The 13,152-nt window shown below is 42.0% G+C and overlaps 1 protein-coding gene across 22 annotated transcripts in view; it reads left to right on the forward strand.

Moving 5' to 3' along the window:
* The window catches only part of eya4 (EYA transcriptional coactivator and phosphatase 4), a 356,347-nt gene that overhangs the window by 231,384 nt on the left and 111,811 nt on the right, over positions 1-13,152 (forward strand). For 12 of the 22 annotated variants that reach the window (XM_067984861.1, XM_067984860.1, XM_067984879.1 and 9 more), the window contains one exon: positions 7,469-7,561. The exons of 4 other annotated variants lie outside the window; for them this stretch is intronic. In XM_067984861.1, the coding sequence (XP_067840962.1) occupies positions 7,469-7,561 (93 nt within the window). The remainder of the gene's footprint in view (positions 1-7,468; positions 7,562-13,152) is intronic. 6 more of the 22 variants (XM_067984880.1, XM_067984863.1, XM_067984864.1 and 3 more) reach the window with 1 other exon arrangement.

Consider the following 13,152-nt stretch of genomic DNA (forward strand, 5'->3'; position numbering starts at 1 on the left):
TGCCATCCATACTGTACAGAGAATGTATTTTGGATCATTAATGTTTGAAATCCCTGTTGTCTGAAATCATTCACTGTCATGAAAATGTTCAGGGTTGGATTAAAACCATCTTGTCACACTTGAAGACATTCAGTTAAATCCTGAACATTCAAACCACATTTTGTCAAATGCAAACATTATTATACCATGTGCTTGGGTCCAACCCAAACTTGCAACATAATGCAGTTATGAATTGACCAGTTCAGTCTTAAAAGTTCAGTGCTATAATTTGAGACATTGCCCCTCCCCCACCTCTTAAGGGAAGCCTAAGTTAAGTAAAGGTTCAGTACACATATGTAATTTCATGTCATTTACGTGCATTTATTATGATCTTTTAACCAAAACAATAATTAGGTTAGAAATCAAAATTCTCTGAAAAGCTGTGAATGAAAAAACAGACCTTATGGTGTCATCGTGTCACTGTTGATTTGTACCTAGAACACAGGGAATAACAACATAAGAAATAGGAGCAGGAGTAGGCCACACGGCCCCTCGAGCCTGCTCCGCCATTCAATCAGATCATGGCTGATCTTCGACCTCAACTCCATTTTCCCGCTCGATCCCCTAGAGTCCAAAACTCTATCCATCGATGGATCTCTACAGTAAAATGTGGTTTGAATGTTCAGGATTTAACTGAATGATTCCAAGTGTGACAAGATGGTTTTAATCCAACCCTGAACGTTTTCATGACAGTGAATCTATGACGGAGAAGCAATGGTTTTGCTTTGCTGGTGATAAAATGCAATGTTACAAACTGAATATTTCTAAAACATAGCAGTGCCTGTTGCAGAGCCCTATCAGACAGTTTTGTTTGCAAGTAAACCTTTAATATGAAGAATGAAAAGAGAATGTTGACTCCTCCTTTAAGCTAGTGAAGAACACCTCACAAATTATTAATGTGTTGATATCAAATTCCGTAAAATAGTGCTCCTAATCCTATTTTAACAAAGGTATCAATCTATTTATTTTAAATGAGTTAACGCCTTCATTAAAATAGTGGACGGGAAATTTTGTACAAACATTCAGTACTAATGCTGCACAAAATAATTTCAACCCTAAAAGCATAAATGAGTTCTATAGGTAGTCCACACCAGCTAAAAATAATGTTATACTTAAATATTATACAATTTATGCTGCAGGTACATAAAATAGTTTTAGTAAGTGGCAATATAAGTATCAAACATATATATTTATTTAATTTTAAAAGCTAAGTATAAAGTTTTGAGATTGGCTTTCAGGGCAATGATACAGCAATATATTTAGAAACCACTTTGATCCAGATTGAGATGATGATTAGCTAAAATACATGGAACTAATCATGTGCCGTTAATTTGAGATCGTTACACAGCAACAATAATTGGTGCCCATTTTGAGATTCCCAAACTCAATTTGAAACAAAGTATGGTGATGTAACATTTTATTCTATTCATTATTACATGCTTAATTAACAGCATAAGACAATGGGGGTTAAATTCGATACCCCCAAATCCGGGCGTGGGAGTCGCGGTGAGCGATAATCCGTGCCCGGTTATTCCGATGCGGGCAGCAGGTGAGATTCGTGCTGCCTGCTCACTTACCTGATTCCAGTGCGAGCAGCCAGGCTAGCCGTGTTGTTCAGTGACTTCTCGCTAGCAGGGGAGCCCGATATTGCATGAGTGGCTCGCACCTCTCAAAGGCAGCCTGCACCTCTTACTTGCAAAAAATAAGATACCGGTCCACATGGAGTCTGAATGGAGATCAGACATTGCACACGTAAAACACAAATGCAGGTCCCGCCTCAATGTTTAGACTGTTGAGTTATGTTAAAACATTGAATAAAGGTTGCGCACTACTAAATCCCACATCCACCAATCTGCACGCCAGACCTCATCAATCTGCCGATCTGAGTTTGTACCAGGCCTGTGAGAGAGTGTGCACCAAGGTTCTCTGCTGATGCACTAGAGGCCTTGGTGCAAGAGGTGGAAAGAAGGAGGGGTATCCTATATCCGCAGGGAGACAAGAGGCCCTCCAGACATATGCTCAAGAGGCATTGGGAGGCAGTAGGGGATGAAGTCAATGCCAGGAGCATAGCACCACAAACATAGATGCAGTGCAGGAAGAAGTTCAATGCTTTGACATGAGTGGCCAAGGTAAGTGAGGTCAACTGTCAAGTGACATCTCCTACCAACTGCACCACTAGCCGCATCCACTGCTCGACGCACTACACCAATCACCCACCTACCAACAAACTCTTTCAATCAGTACTCAACTCTTCCAATCAGATGCTTCCTCTCATCCTCACACATTACCACTGTTGCAATCGCACACCCACAAATCACAGGTCACACCCACTGGCAGCTATTCAACCACGACAGGCACATCTCCCAGACATCCTGCAGGACACTCACTGATACATGTCCCGCTTTCTTGCAGGAGAAGGTGCTGCATAACAGGAAACAGCAAGTGGCATTTAGCCCCTTGAGCCTGTTCTGCCACTCAATGGGATCATGGTTGGTCTGTGACCTAACTCCATATACCCATCTTAGCTCCATAATCCCTTAATACCCTTGGTTAACAAAAATTTATCAATCTCAAATTTAAAATTCAGAGTTGAGCTAGCATCAACTGCCCTTTTCATGTAGAAGCGTTTCCTAACTTCACTCCTGCAAGTCCTGGTTCTAAATGTTAGGCTATGTCCCCTCATCCTAGTATTCAAGTATAGGAGACCTCCAAAAACAGGTACAAATGCATCAGCAGCCAGAAGCAATAATCCAGCGACTAACCTGTAAATCCTGCATGATCCTTTTAAATAGCGCTGCGGGGGGGTCCTCCAGGCCGTCTACGACATGTTCAGCTGTTCGTGGTTAAGACAGTGCGTTGACTGGAGCGTTGAGTGCCAAAATGGTATCTATCCCTTTAAAGCAGCGTTGCACACTGATCTAATGCATATTCTCCTTACTCAGAATCATAGAAGGTTACAGCACAGAAGGAGGCCATTTGGCTCATTGTGTTCGTGCCGGCCGAAAAAGAGCTATCCAGCTTAATCCCATATTGCAGCACAAATCTATAGCCCTGTAGGTTACGGCACTTCAAGTGCACATGCAAGCACTTTTTAAACGAATTGAGGGTTTCTGCCTCTACCACCCAATCAGGCAGTGAGTTCCAGAACCCCACCAAGCTCTGGATGAAAAAATTTCTCCTCAGCTCCCCTCTAATCCTTTTACCAATCACTTTAAATCTATATCCCCGGTCACTCACCCCTCTGCTAAGGGAAATAGGTCCTTCCTATCCACTCTATCTAGGCCCCTCATAATTTTATATACCTCAATTAAATCTCCCCACCGCCTCCTATGTTCCAAAGAAAACAACCCCAGCCTACCCAATCTTTTCTCATAGCTAAAATTCTCCAGTCCTGGTAACATCCTCGTAAATCTCCTATGTACTCTCTAGTGCAATCACATCTTTCCTGTAATGTGGTGACCAGAACTGTACACAATACTCAAGCTGTGACCTAACCAATGTTTTATACAGTTCTGGCATAACCTGCCTGTTCTTATATTCTATGCCTTGGCTAATAAAGGAAAGTATCCTGTATGCCTTTTTAATCACCTTATCTACCTGTCCTGCTGCCTTCAGGGATCTGTGGACATGCACTCCAAGGTCCCTTTGTTCCTCTACACCTCTCAGTATCCTCCCATTTATTGTGTATTCCCTTGCCTTGTTTGCCCTCCCCAAATGCATTACCTCACACTTCTCTGGATTGAATTCCATTTGCCACTTTTCTGCCCACCTGACCAGTCCTTTGATATCTTCCTGCAGTCTACAGCTTTCCTCTTCGCTATCAACTACACAGCCAATTTTTGTATCATCTGCAAACTTCTTGATCAAGCCCCCCACATTTAAGTCCAAATCATTAATATATACCACAAAAAGCAAGGGACCTGCTACTGACCCTTGCAGGACCCCACTGGAAACAGCCTTCCAGTTGCAAAAACACCCGTCGACCATTACCCTTTGCTTCCTGCCACTGAGCCAGTTTTGGATCCAACTAGTCACTTTCCCTTGGATCCCATGGGCTTTTACTTTTTTGACCAGCCTGCCATGTGGGACCTTGTCAAAAGCCTTGCTAAAATCCGTGCACACTACATCAAACGTGTTACCCCCATCGACGTTCCTTGTTACCTCCTCAAAAAATTCAGTCAAGTTAGTCAGACACGACCTTCCCTTAACAAATCCATGCTGAATGTCCTTGATTAACCCGTGCCTTTCTAAATGACGATTTATGCTGTCCCTCAGAATTGATTCCAATAATTTGTCCAACATCGAGGTTAAACTGACTGGCCTATAATTACTCGGTCGATCTCTTTCTCCCTTTTTAAACAACAGTACAACATTAGCAGTCCTCCAATCCTCCGGCACCAGGCCTGTGGTCAGGGAGGATCATGGTACCGGCATTCGTTATCTGCGCGTGCACAAACGCCTTTACCAAGGTGGTGTCCGGCGCACGTCGTGCTAGAAGAGTGCGCGCGCATTCCAGACGCCATTTTGGGACATTAGGAGGCCGCGTAGGGCCTAATAAATGGGTGCTACATGGCCCAATTTATAGCCCAATGTTTGTTTAAGGGCTGATTTTAACCCGCCCCGGGACGTATTTCCCGCCAGCAGGAGTCAGAATCGTGCCATGTAAATGAGGCCCAGGAGCTGAAATCTCCTGGGCATCATGCTCCAGAGAAGGAGGGGCAGATGGTTTGCCGCCTGTTTCAGCCCCTGCACCCCCGATTCCCGCTCCAAGTTAAAATCGGCCCTTGTTTCATGTGAAACCATGAACTTTTATGTTTATTTCCCAGTTTTTCATTAACATCATGACAGCAGTTTTTTAAACTGTAACCTAACTGAGTGGATCACTTCTCTTTATAGAACCCATGCGATCTTCATTCCATTGATTTCTATGGCAGGTGATTGGCCCTGTCAGATTACCGCGCAGGTGGTGACGATGAAAATCTACCCTTAAGCGTTTGACTTAAATTCGTCACTATTGATGCCAAGTCAATTTTTCACATGAAATGCAGACTTAAAAGCCTCAATTTTAACCTAACGGGCTTGGCAAGAACATTGGAGCGTGAAATCAGGCAGGGTGTAGATCGGGCAACCAACCCAAACCTGTCCCATTCTCGACGGGTGAGTTAGGTTAAAACTGGGGTTAAAAGATCCACTTCTTCTTCCTCCTCCACCCACATTACAATGATTTCACACAACTGGAATTCCTGCTTTTTTGAGAGAAGGAAGGTTTTTTTTAAAAAAACTTTTATTGGAGCTCTCCTAATGAGAGCTTTTTTTATTATTATTGCTCACTTCATCAGTTTTTAACAGGCCAGCTTGGGAATGAGTGGCAATTGCTAACAAGCTACCCCAATTAACATAATCCGCCCCTACAGACATAAAACCATGATCACTGATGGGCCACCAGTGAAAAAATGTTTTACCAGGCACAGACAAGTGAATTTAATGTAAAGTTAGCTACAAAACAATTGCTTCTCCCCAAATCTTTGATCAAAAATTTATTTTAAAAAATTGAATTGTAATTTTCAAGAGTTTAGCCATCACACATTCCAGTTTTATTCCTGTCAATTTCAGATTTCAATTCACTTCCGTATGAAGAAATAAAAAGGAATTTTACAAGATTAAAACTTAGGTACAGAACAACAGATGTAAAATTCAAAATTATTTGAAGCTGAGCTGATTTCATGATAGGCAATTTAATTATTTTTAACACTCAATAAGCTCGTATCTGTTCTTAAATTGTGCGGTGATATAACTATTGTGACATTACAATGTAAATGATATTTTCACCGCCAGCAATAACACATTAACGCACAGTGGGCAGCAGTGGAATATCTAGTTTATTTGTGAGATACTTATTACTCATGAGTTATCAGAACTGACTCCCTTGTGGAATAAACTGGGTTTGATTCTATGTGATTATGTATTTTATTTATACCATTTATATAAAGCTATTACCGTTTTGGGTTAATTTTTGAACACCTCTGCTCTTTGTCCAGTTTAGTTCATTAGAGGGTTAAATGGCCTTTTCTCAATAGGTAGGTAGCACAGCATGTTGCAACAATAATGCAGTGTGACAGAATGGTAGGATATGGGTTCACAGCTACAGTCTCCCACACAGTGAGTAACTGACCAAAAAAAAATCATTTCCTCAATATCCCTGATCTTGGTAAAGTCATTGACCTTATATTTGTGAGTTTTTAGTGAGGTTCCCAGTAATTAAGTTTTGATTCTCTTGACAATATGCTTTTAAATGCATTTAATGAAGAATAGGAATGTAGCTTAAAAATGTAACAACACATCACTCAGTTGTTTTGTTCCTATCTCCTAGCTAAATGTTACAAATTGCATGTGAGTGTTGCACAGCTCTTTTCTCTTATACTTGCCTTGCGTTTTGTTGGCATACATAGTTAACAGTGTTTGGTTTACAAGCTTTCAGTGTGTGTGTCAACTTTGCTATGCATAGAAAAATAATACTTTTTAGTTTAGTTTACCGTTGTCTCTAATGCCATTCATATTTAATTTGTTCAGCTGCACAGTGTTATCATCATAATACAGTAGCTGGTAGTTTGCTACAATCCGCAAACCACACAGAATGCTCAAAGTAGTAAAGCTTTGAAGAACAGATACGTGATGGGCAGCGATTTACGAAAAATAAACCACTGAGTGACCTCACTCACCCAATGTTACAAGTAATTTATTTTTAGTGGAACTATCGCTATCTGTTGTGTATTCTATTTATACATATACAATAATGGATACCTGGGAGTAAGTTACAAGGTTACAGTCTGATCGAAGGGTTCATATGATATCCTATATGGCAAGAGCAGAGCTTAAGTGGTTTATCAACGTCATCTAAGATCCAAGATTAGATTACAGTCTTGAGATTGCTCCCTGGTATCTTATTTTGTATAACCTATATTGTTTACATTTTATTTTTAAGTTAAAAATTACAACACCTCTTTCTTACCATTGTCAAGAGAGTTTTTAGCGTCTCAAGGCCCTGATACTCACAAGAAGGTATTAACTTCCTCTGTGATATAATCACTGCTGTATTACCAGAGAATCAATTTGGGTCAGAGTACAGAGAATTTCCATGTACAATACATAATACAAGGCATTTTTCTAAATATCAGGACTCTGTTTAATTAACAAAAAACAAAAGGTCATCGGCCCCTGTTTGAGGTAGTACTACTCTCTAAGATGAGTTAATGTGGCTGCAGCATTTTCTTTCCGTGCTGACCTCAGGGCTCCATGTTCCAGCATTGGTACATTGCTAACCATAAACTTTATGGCTGTAAACCAAAACTGGGACTGCCCACACACATTGTATAAATCAGAATGAAAAACTAGGGGTTACATCATTTTTTATACTTATTCTTCTATGTAGTGTCTCTTCTTGCAGTCAAAACAGAGCCAATGAGCAGCAGTGACACTGCCACAACAACAGGAGATGGATCACTTGACAGTTACACTGGGTCAGGTAAGGCACTGACCACATAGTTCAACTCACAGTGCAGGCATAATTGTCCCGACCTCATTAACTGGTGACAAAACCAGAACTCAGGCAGCCAGATTAACATGTAGCGCTGCATTGTACCAAAGTTAATGATATTAGAGAGTGAAATGTACTTTCTCTGGCCAGATAACCACTAGTATATTAATATCTAAGGAACATATTTGTGGTTAAATAGCTTTGTGTTTTTCCTGTTGAAAAGGAGATCAAGAGCATGAATGATGGCAGCGTTGTTCATGCTTTGTTTCAAGGTGAGTACATCGGAATATGCAGATTACAAGATATTAAAACAATACAGAACAATAAACTGTCTTGTGTTTCCAACATTTTCAGAAATGTGAGTACCCCTTAAATATTATATAAGAAACTCTTTCACCAAATAGCTTTTAAAGTAAACAAGTGGTCTAATGCCAACCTGTTATAAAATTCATTAGTAAACTGAGAATGTCATACAGTAATAGGCAATTTGTTCAGGCAAAGATAATTTCATACAACCATCTTCTTTTGCTACGCTAAAGGTACCATGAAGGCAGCTCCATATTTCCTATGCAATGGCACAGCAGAGCTTATGCAGAAATGTTAGTGAAGACTGGAGTGGCCAAATCAATGGAGGAAGGCACATATTACATAGAATCTACAGCAGAGGAACAGAAAATGGTTACTAAATCTGTTCAATTAGTCTCTTAAAAGTTAATTAATTTACTACAAGCATAAATTTACAATGTGTGCATATAAATTAGTTGGTTGGTTCATCTCATGAGCGATGAAGTTACAAATTAATTTTGGAGTTCATGAAGGACATTGAAGAGTAGAAGAATATTTTGTGGCACAGTGTTACATGATCACGTTTTGTATCAGTGATGGTTTGGTTTGGAGTTGGAATCTATGAAGTTTAGGGATAGACATGGACTGAAATAATCAAATAATCAATGGCGTGTTATTGTTCCTGTGGCTGCTGAAGCTAGGGCCAAGAGGTTGTTTTCTGCGAAGGATGGCATGTGAGGCTAGAAATATACCAGCGGATAAGTAATCAGGATTTTTGCTTTATTATCTTTAGGGATCTGAGTATATTAATGCAGAACTCTCCCTAAGGAGATATATGGTTTGGATAGAATTCCTGGTATGGGTAGCTTGTGCATGACCTTTGAAAGAAGCAGGTTTAATGAGCTGAATGGTATGTTCTAATTTCTTACTTTCTATTCTTATGAGTGAAGATGTTTAGCAGAGACATATTTGATTCAGTTTGGGCAATGATTTTTTTTATGGAATCCTGCCCATTAAGATAGAGTCCATATCTAGGTTGTTCATGACAGATGTGTTAACACAACTTGCCCAATGCCCTAATAGGTATAGTGGATAAAACACTGCCGAGTGTAGCACTAAACCATACTCACTGGAAAGTTCCAGGTTCAGTTGCTAATCTATGCCAGATCTCAGGTGGGACAATCCATCTTATCTAAAGAAGCTACAGTCAGTCTCAATGCTCCTGTGTAAGGGAGCGGAAAATCAGGGTTTGTGGCCTTGATCACTATCCCCCACGCCTGCTGGAAAGTATACATGTGAATGTCAGGTGAGGACAAGACTGCGCTCAGCTGTGTTGCCCTCCACAGAATCTCACTGTCTGGGCTCGCCAGGACTACTTAGACAATATACCAGAGGGCAACCAGCACCCATGCATCAAAGTCTGGGAGAGGAAGGGATCAAGAGAATTGAGGGGAAATGTAACACATTGTAAATGTTTTGACAGGGGACCTTGTACGCCGGGTCAGGAGTTAATGAACGTCATTTGCAATAGTTGGGCTAAGCTCATGTTGAGAAGGAGAAATAATGTTAGTACTGCATCTTATTCAGCTCTGCTATGCCCATAGACATTTCATAATATCTCAAATTTTAAAGTGATCCTCTTTAACTACTGTTCCCAAGCAATGTGAGTGAAGGGGTTTAAATTAGTGGCGCAACTTTTAATTTTGCCTTTGTGAGAATTTTTGTTTCTGTTAAAGGAAAGCATGACTATGTTTGTCAAACAGTAAAATGTCAAGAATGTGCTCATAAACACAATCCTCTGTCAAGTGTTCTGATTTATGTGCTGCAGCTGGGTAGCTCTATTTTTGCCTTCCCGCACAGGGTAAGCTTTAGTGTGGACTGATATACTGGCCAAGAAATTTGACTTGCACCCAAAATGGGTGCAAATTTGACAGAGTGACACCTCTGGTCCGTGCAGCCTGAGGCCCGAGCCAAATTCAGCTTTGGACCTAATTTAAATGTCGGCGGTGAGCTGCGGGCGCCAAATGGACACCCCACTGCAGCTCGTCAGTCAGAGAGGGCAGGAAATCAATCGGCTTCAATGCTGAGCTGGCCGGCAGGTCAGGTCTAGGGGATGGTGAACCTGGAAGGGTCCTCGAACGTGCCAGTAGTTTTTTTTTGTGGACCCGGGAGGAGCCCTCCAGCAAAATAAAAAATAAAAATTTCCTGTGCCTTTTTTTTTTAGTGGCCCCCTTTAAGGATCGCTGGTTAGGCTGCTCGGTACCGGGTACAACTAGGCGGAGCGTGCACGGAGCAATCTTCGACCATTTGTACCTGAATTTCGCATTCGGGATCCTACAACTGGAGCTAATTTGCATATTTAAGGTGCCTAATGCCTGTTTCAGACGAGCACCCTGGACAACTAAAATTCGCCAAAATCAATATGGCATCCGCCGCAATTCCGCAAATCAGAGATCTAACGCCGATTTTACGCCTGACAAACGGGCGGTTGTGGGTTGAATTACCCCCCCCTCCACCCCCATTGTATTTGGTCAGCAATTTAACTGTAAAATATTCAATTGAACTTTAACAGCAAATGCTGTTTTTTTGTAATAAAAAAGAAAAATTTATAAATTTATTGGCTCTGAATTTACCACAGGCTTCTCCTGATCTCCTGCCATAATGTAAACAGGAGATCAGTAGAACCCCCGAAGGAATGGCGTAAATGGCTAAAAATGGGGGCGGGGTGTCCGTTGCTCTCCCACCAGAGAACCCACGCAGAAATTCCAGGTGCATGTTTGATTAGAATTGCACATACATATTACATTGCTGCCTGTATGCTACTCCCAATGTTACACTTTAACTCCATCCTCAGAAAAGCACTTCTTACTACACCACCATGGAATTTCCATTACCCATGACGCTCATTCTCATGGCTTCTCTTCCTGAAGATGCCAGGTTAATGTCAATTAGTCCTGAATTATGGACCATTTTCCTCTGCAGAATTGCGTGCAGTAGAACTGCATTTAGACAAATTTCATCACCAGAAGTAGCAGTTTTTCATCCTCAACCCAGTACTCAACTGTTCCCCAGCCCATTCTTACTCTCTGTGCTCTATGGCTCCTCCCAATTATTTTTCATTTGTTTCTGAAAGTGCGAGCTGATTAGGTCACAGTGAGGGAAACAGGGCATCTGGGACCTGTGTGAACAGGGCAAGCAACTGTGTATCTCCTTAACCAATCAGATTGAAGGATTATGAAATTAACAGTGCAAGGACTGAGAAGGAAGTGTAAATTAGAGTGGGTGAGTTCCCTATCAAATCAGGTACAGAAAGAAATAAAGAGAGGGAACGAAGGATTGGATTAAGAGAGAGAAAAAAAGAGACAGAAAGGAAAAGTAAAAAAAAAATAATTTAAAAATTTTAAAAATATCACGGGCTCTAAATTGGGCTGCGTAGCGCTCGTTGTGTAGGCGCTACGTGACTCCTAAGAACCCAAAATGGCGTCCAGAACTTCTAGTGTGACAGACGCCATCTTGGTAAAGGCATTGGCACACACACAGATAACAAAGGCCGGCATCGTGCAATGTAGGGGAGAATATGCGGTAGATCAGTGTGCAAAGCTGATTTAAAGGGACAGATGCGATTTTGGAACTCAACACTCCAGCCAACACACTGTATTAACCTCGCAGAGCTGAACAGGTCTTAAACAGTTTGGAAAACCCCCCCCACCAGTGCTATTTAAAGGGATCATGCCGGAGTTACAGGTTAGTTGCTGGATTATTGCTTCTGGTTGCTAATGCATTTGTACTTGTTTGTGGGGGTCTCCTATACTTGTATATTAGGACTAGGGGGCATAGCCTAAAAATTAGAGCCAGGACTTGCAGGAGTGAAGCTAGGAAACTCTTCTATACTCAAAGGCGTTAGAAGTTTGGAATGCTCTTCTGCAAATGGCAATTGATGCTCGCTCAATTGTTAATTTAAAATCTGAGAATGATAGATTTTTGTTAACCAAAGGTATTAAGGGATATGGGGCTAAACGGATATGTGGACTTAGATCACAGATCAGCCATGATCTCACTCAATGGCAGTACAGGCTCGTGGGGCTAATTGGCCTTCTCCTGTTCCTACCTTCCTATGTTCCTATGATAAAGTTTCAATACTCTACAGAGAGTGGACTGGTTGGCTGACAGGCAACAGCAAGGGCACTGGCGGAGTGGCAGGGGTGGGACAGGAATGCTGTCATCCTGAGAGAGATGTAAGGAATCTTACAACACCAGGTTATAGTCCAACAAATTTATTTTAAAATCACAAGCTTTCGGAGATTACCCCCTTCGTCAGATGAATGAGTGAAAAGGTTCTCAAATCGCATATCTTATACTAGGCTGGGACAGCATCACACCAATCAAAAGGTGTTGTTGTTATTCAAACAGGCCAGTCACGGAGAACAGCACGTCCCAGTACACTGGATATACATTGTGTCAATTATACAGACAGACAGAAAGAAACCCAAATGGCAGAGAGAGAGAGAGAGGGAATATTAAAAACATAATTTTTTTTCCCCCTTTTTGCTGGTGGGATTACGTGTAGCGTGACATGAACCCAAGATCCCGGTTGAGGCCGTCCTCATGGGTGCGGAACTTGGCTATCAACTGCTGCTCGACGATTTTGCGTTGTCGTGTGTCTCGAAGGCCGCCTTGGAGAACGCTTACCCGAAGATCGGTGGCTGAATGTCCTTGACTGCTAAAGTGTTCCCCGACTGGGAGGGAACCCTCCTGTCTGGCGATTGTTGTGCGGTGTCCGTTCATCCGTTGTCGCAGTATCTGCATGGTCTCGCCAATGTACCATGCTCCGGGGCATCCTTTCCTGCAACGTATGAGGTAGACAACGTTGGCCGAGTCACAGGAGTATGAACCATGTACCTGGTGGGTGGTGTCCTCTCGTGTGATGGTGGTATCCGTGTCGATGATCTGGCATGTCTTGCAGAGGTTGCCGTGGCAGGGTTGTGTGGTGTCGTGGACGCTGTTCTCCTGAAAACTGGGTAACTTGCAGCAAGGATCATGTCCCCTTTCGCCATCATTCCTCTCCTGGACCAGGCCCACATCACTCCTGCCATCCTGCTGGAGAACAGTTTGGAGGACTTGTGTGAAGCCTTGGAAGCCCAGTTGTAAAGTTTCTGTCTGCCTGTTTAAGGCAGCAGATTGTTGTTCACCGTGAGTCTGAATGGCTGTTGTCAGGGCCTGAATGGACTCATTTGTGAGCCATGCTTGAAGCTCAACAGAGGCTAGCCTTCTCTCCATTGCGGGCATTCCCACAC

This window comes from Heptranchias perlo, chromosome 5 (assembly GCF_035084215.1).
Source record: "Heptranchias perlo isolate sHepPer1 chromosome 5, sHepPer1.hap1, whole genome shotgun sequence".
In the NCBI taxonomy this organism is placed as follows: domain Eukaryota; kingdom Metazoa; phylum Chordata; class Chondrichthyes; order Hexanchiformes; family Hexanchidae; genus Heptranchias; species Heptranchias perlo.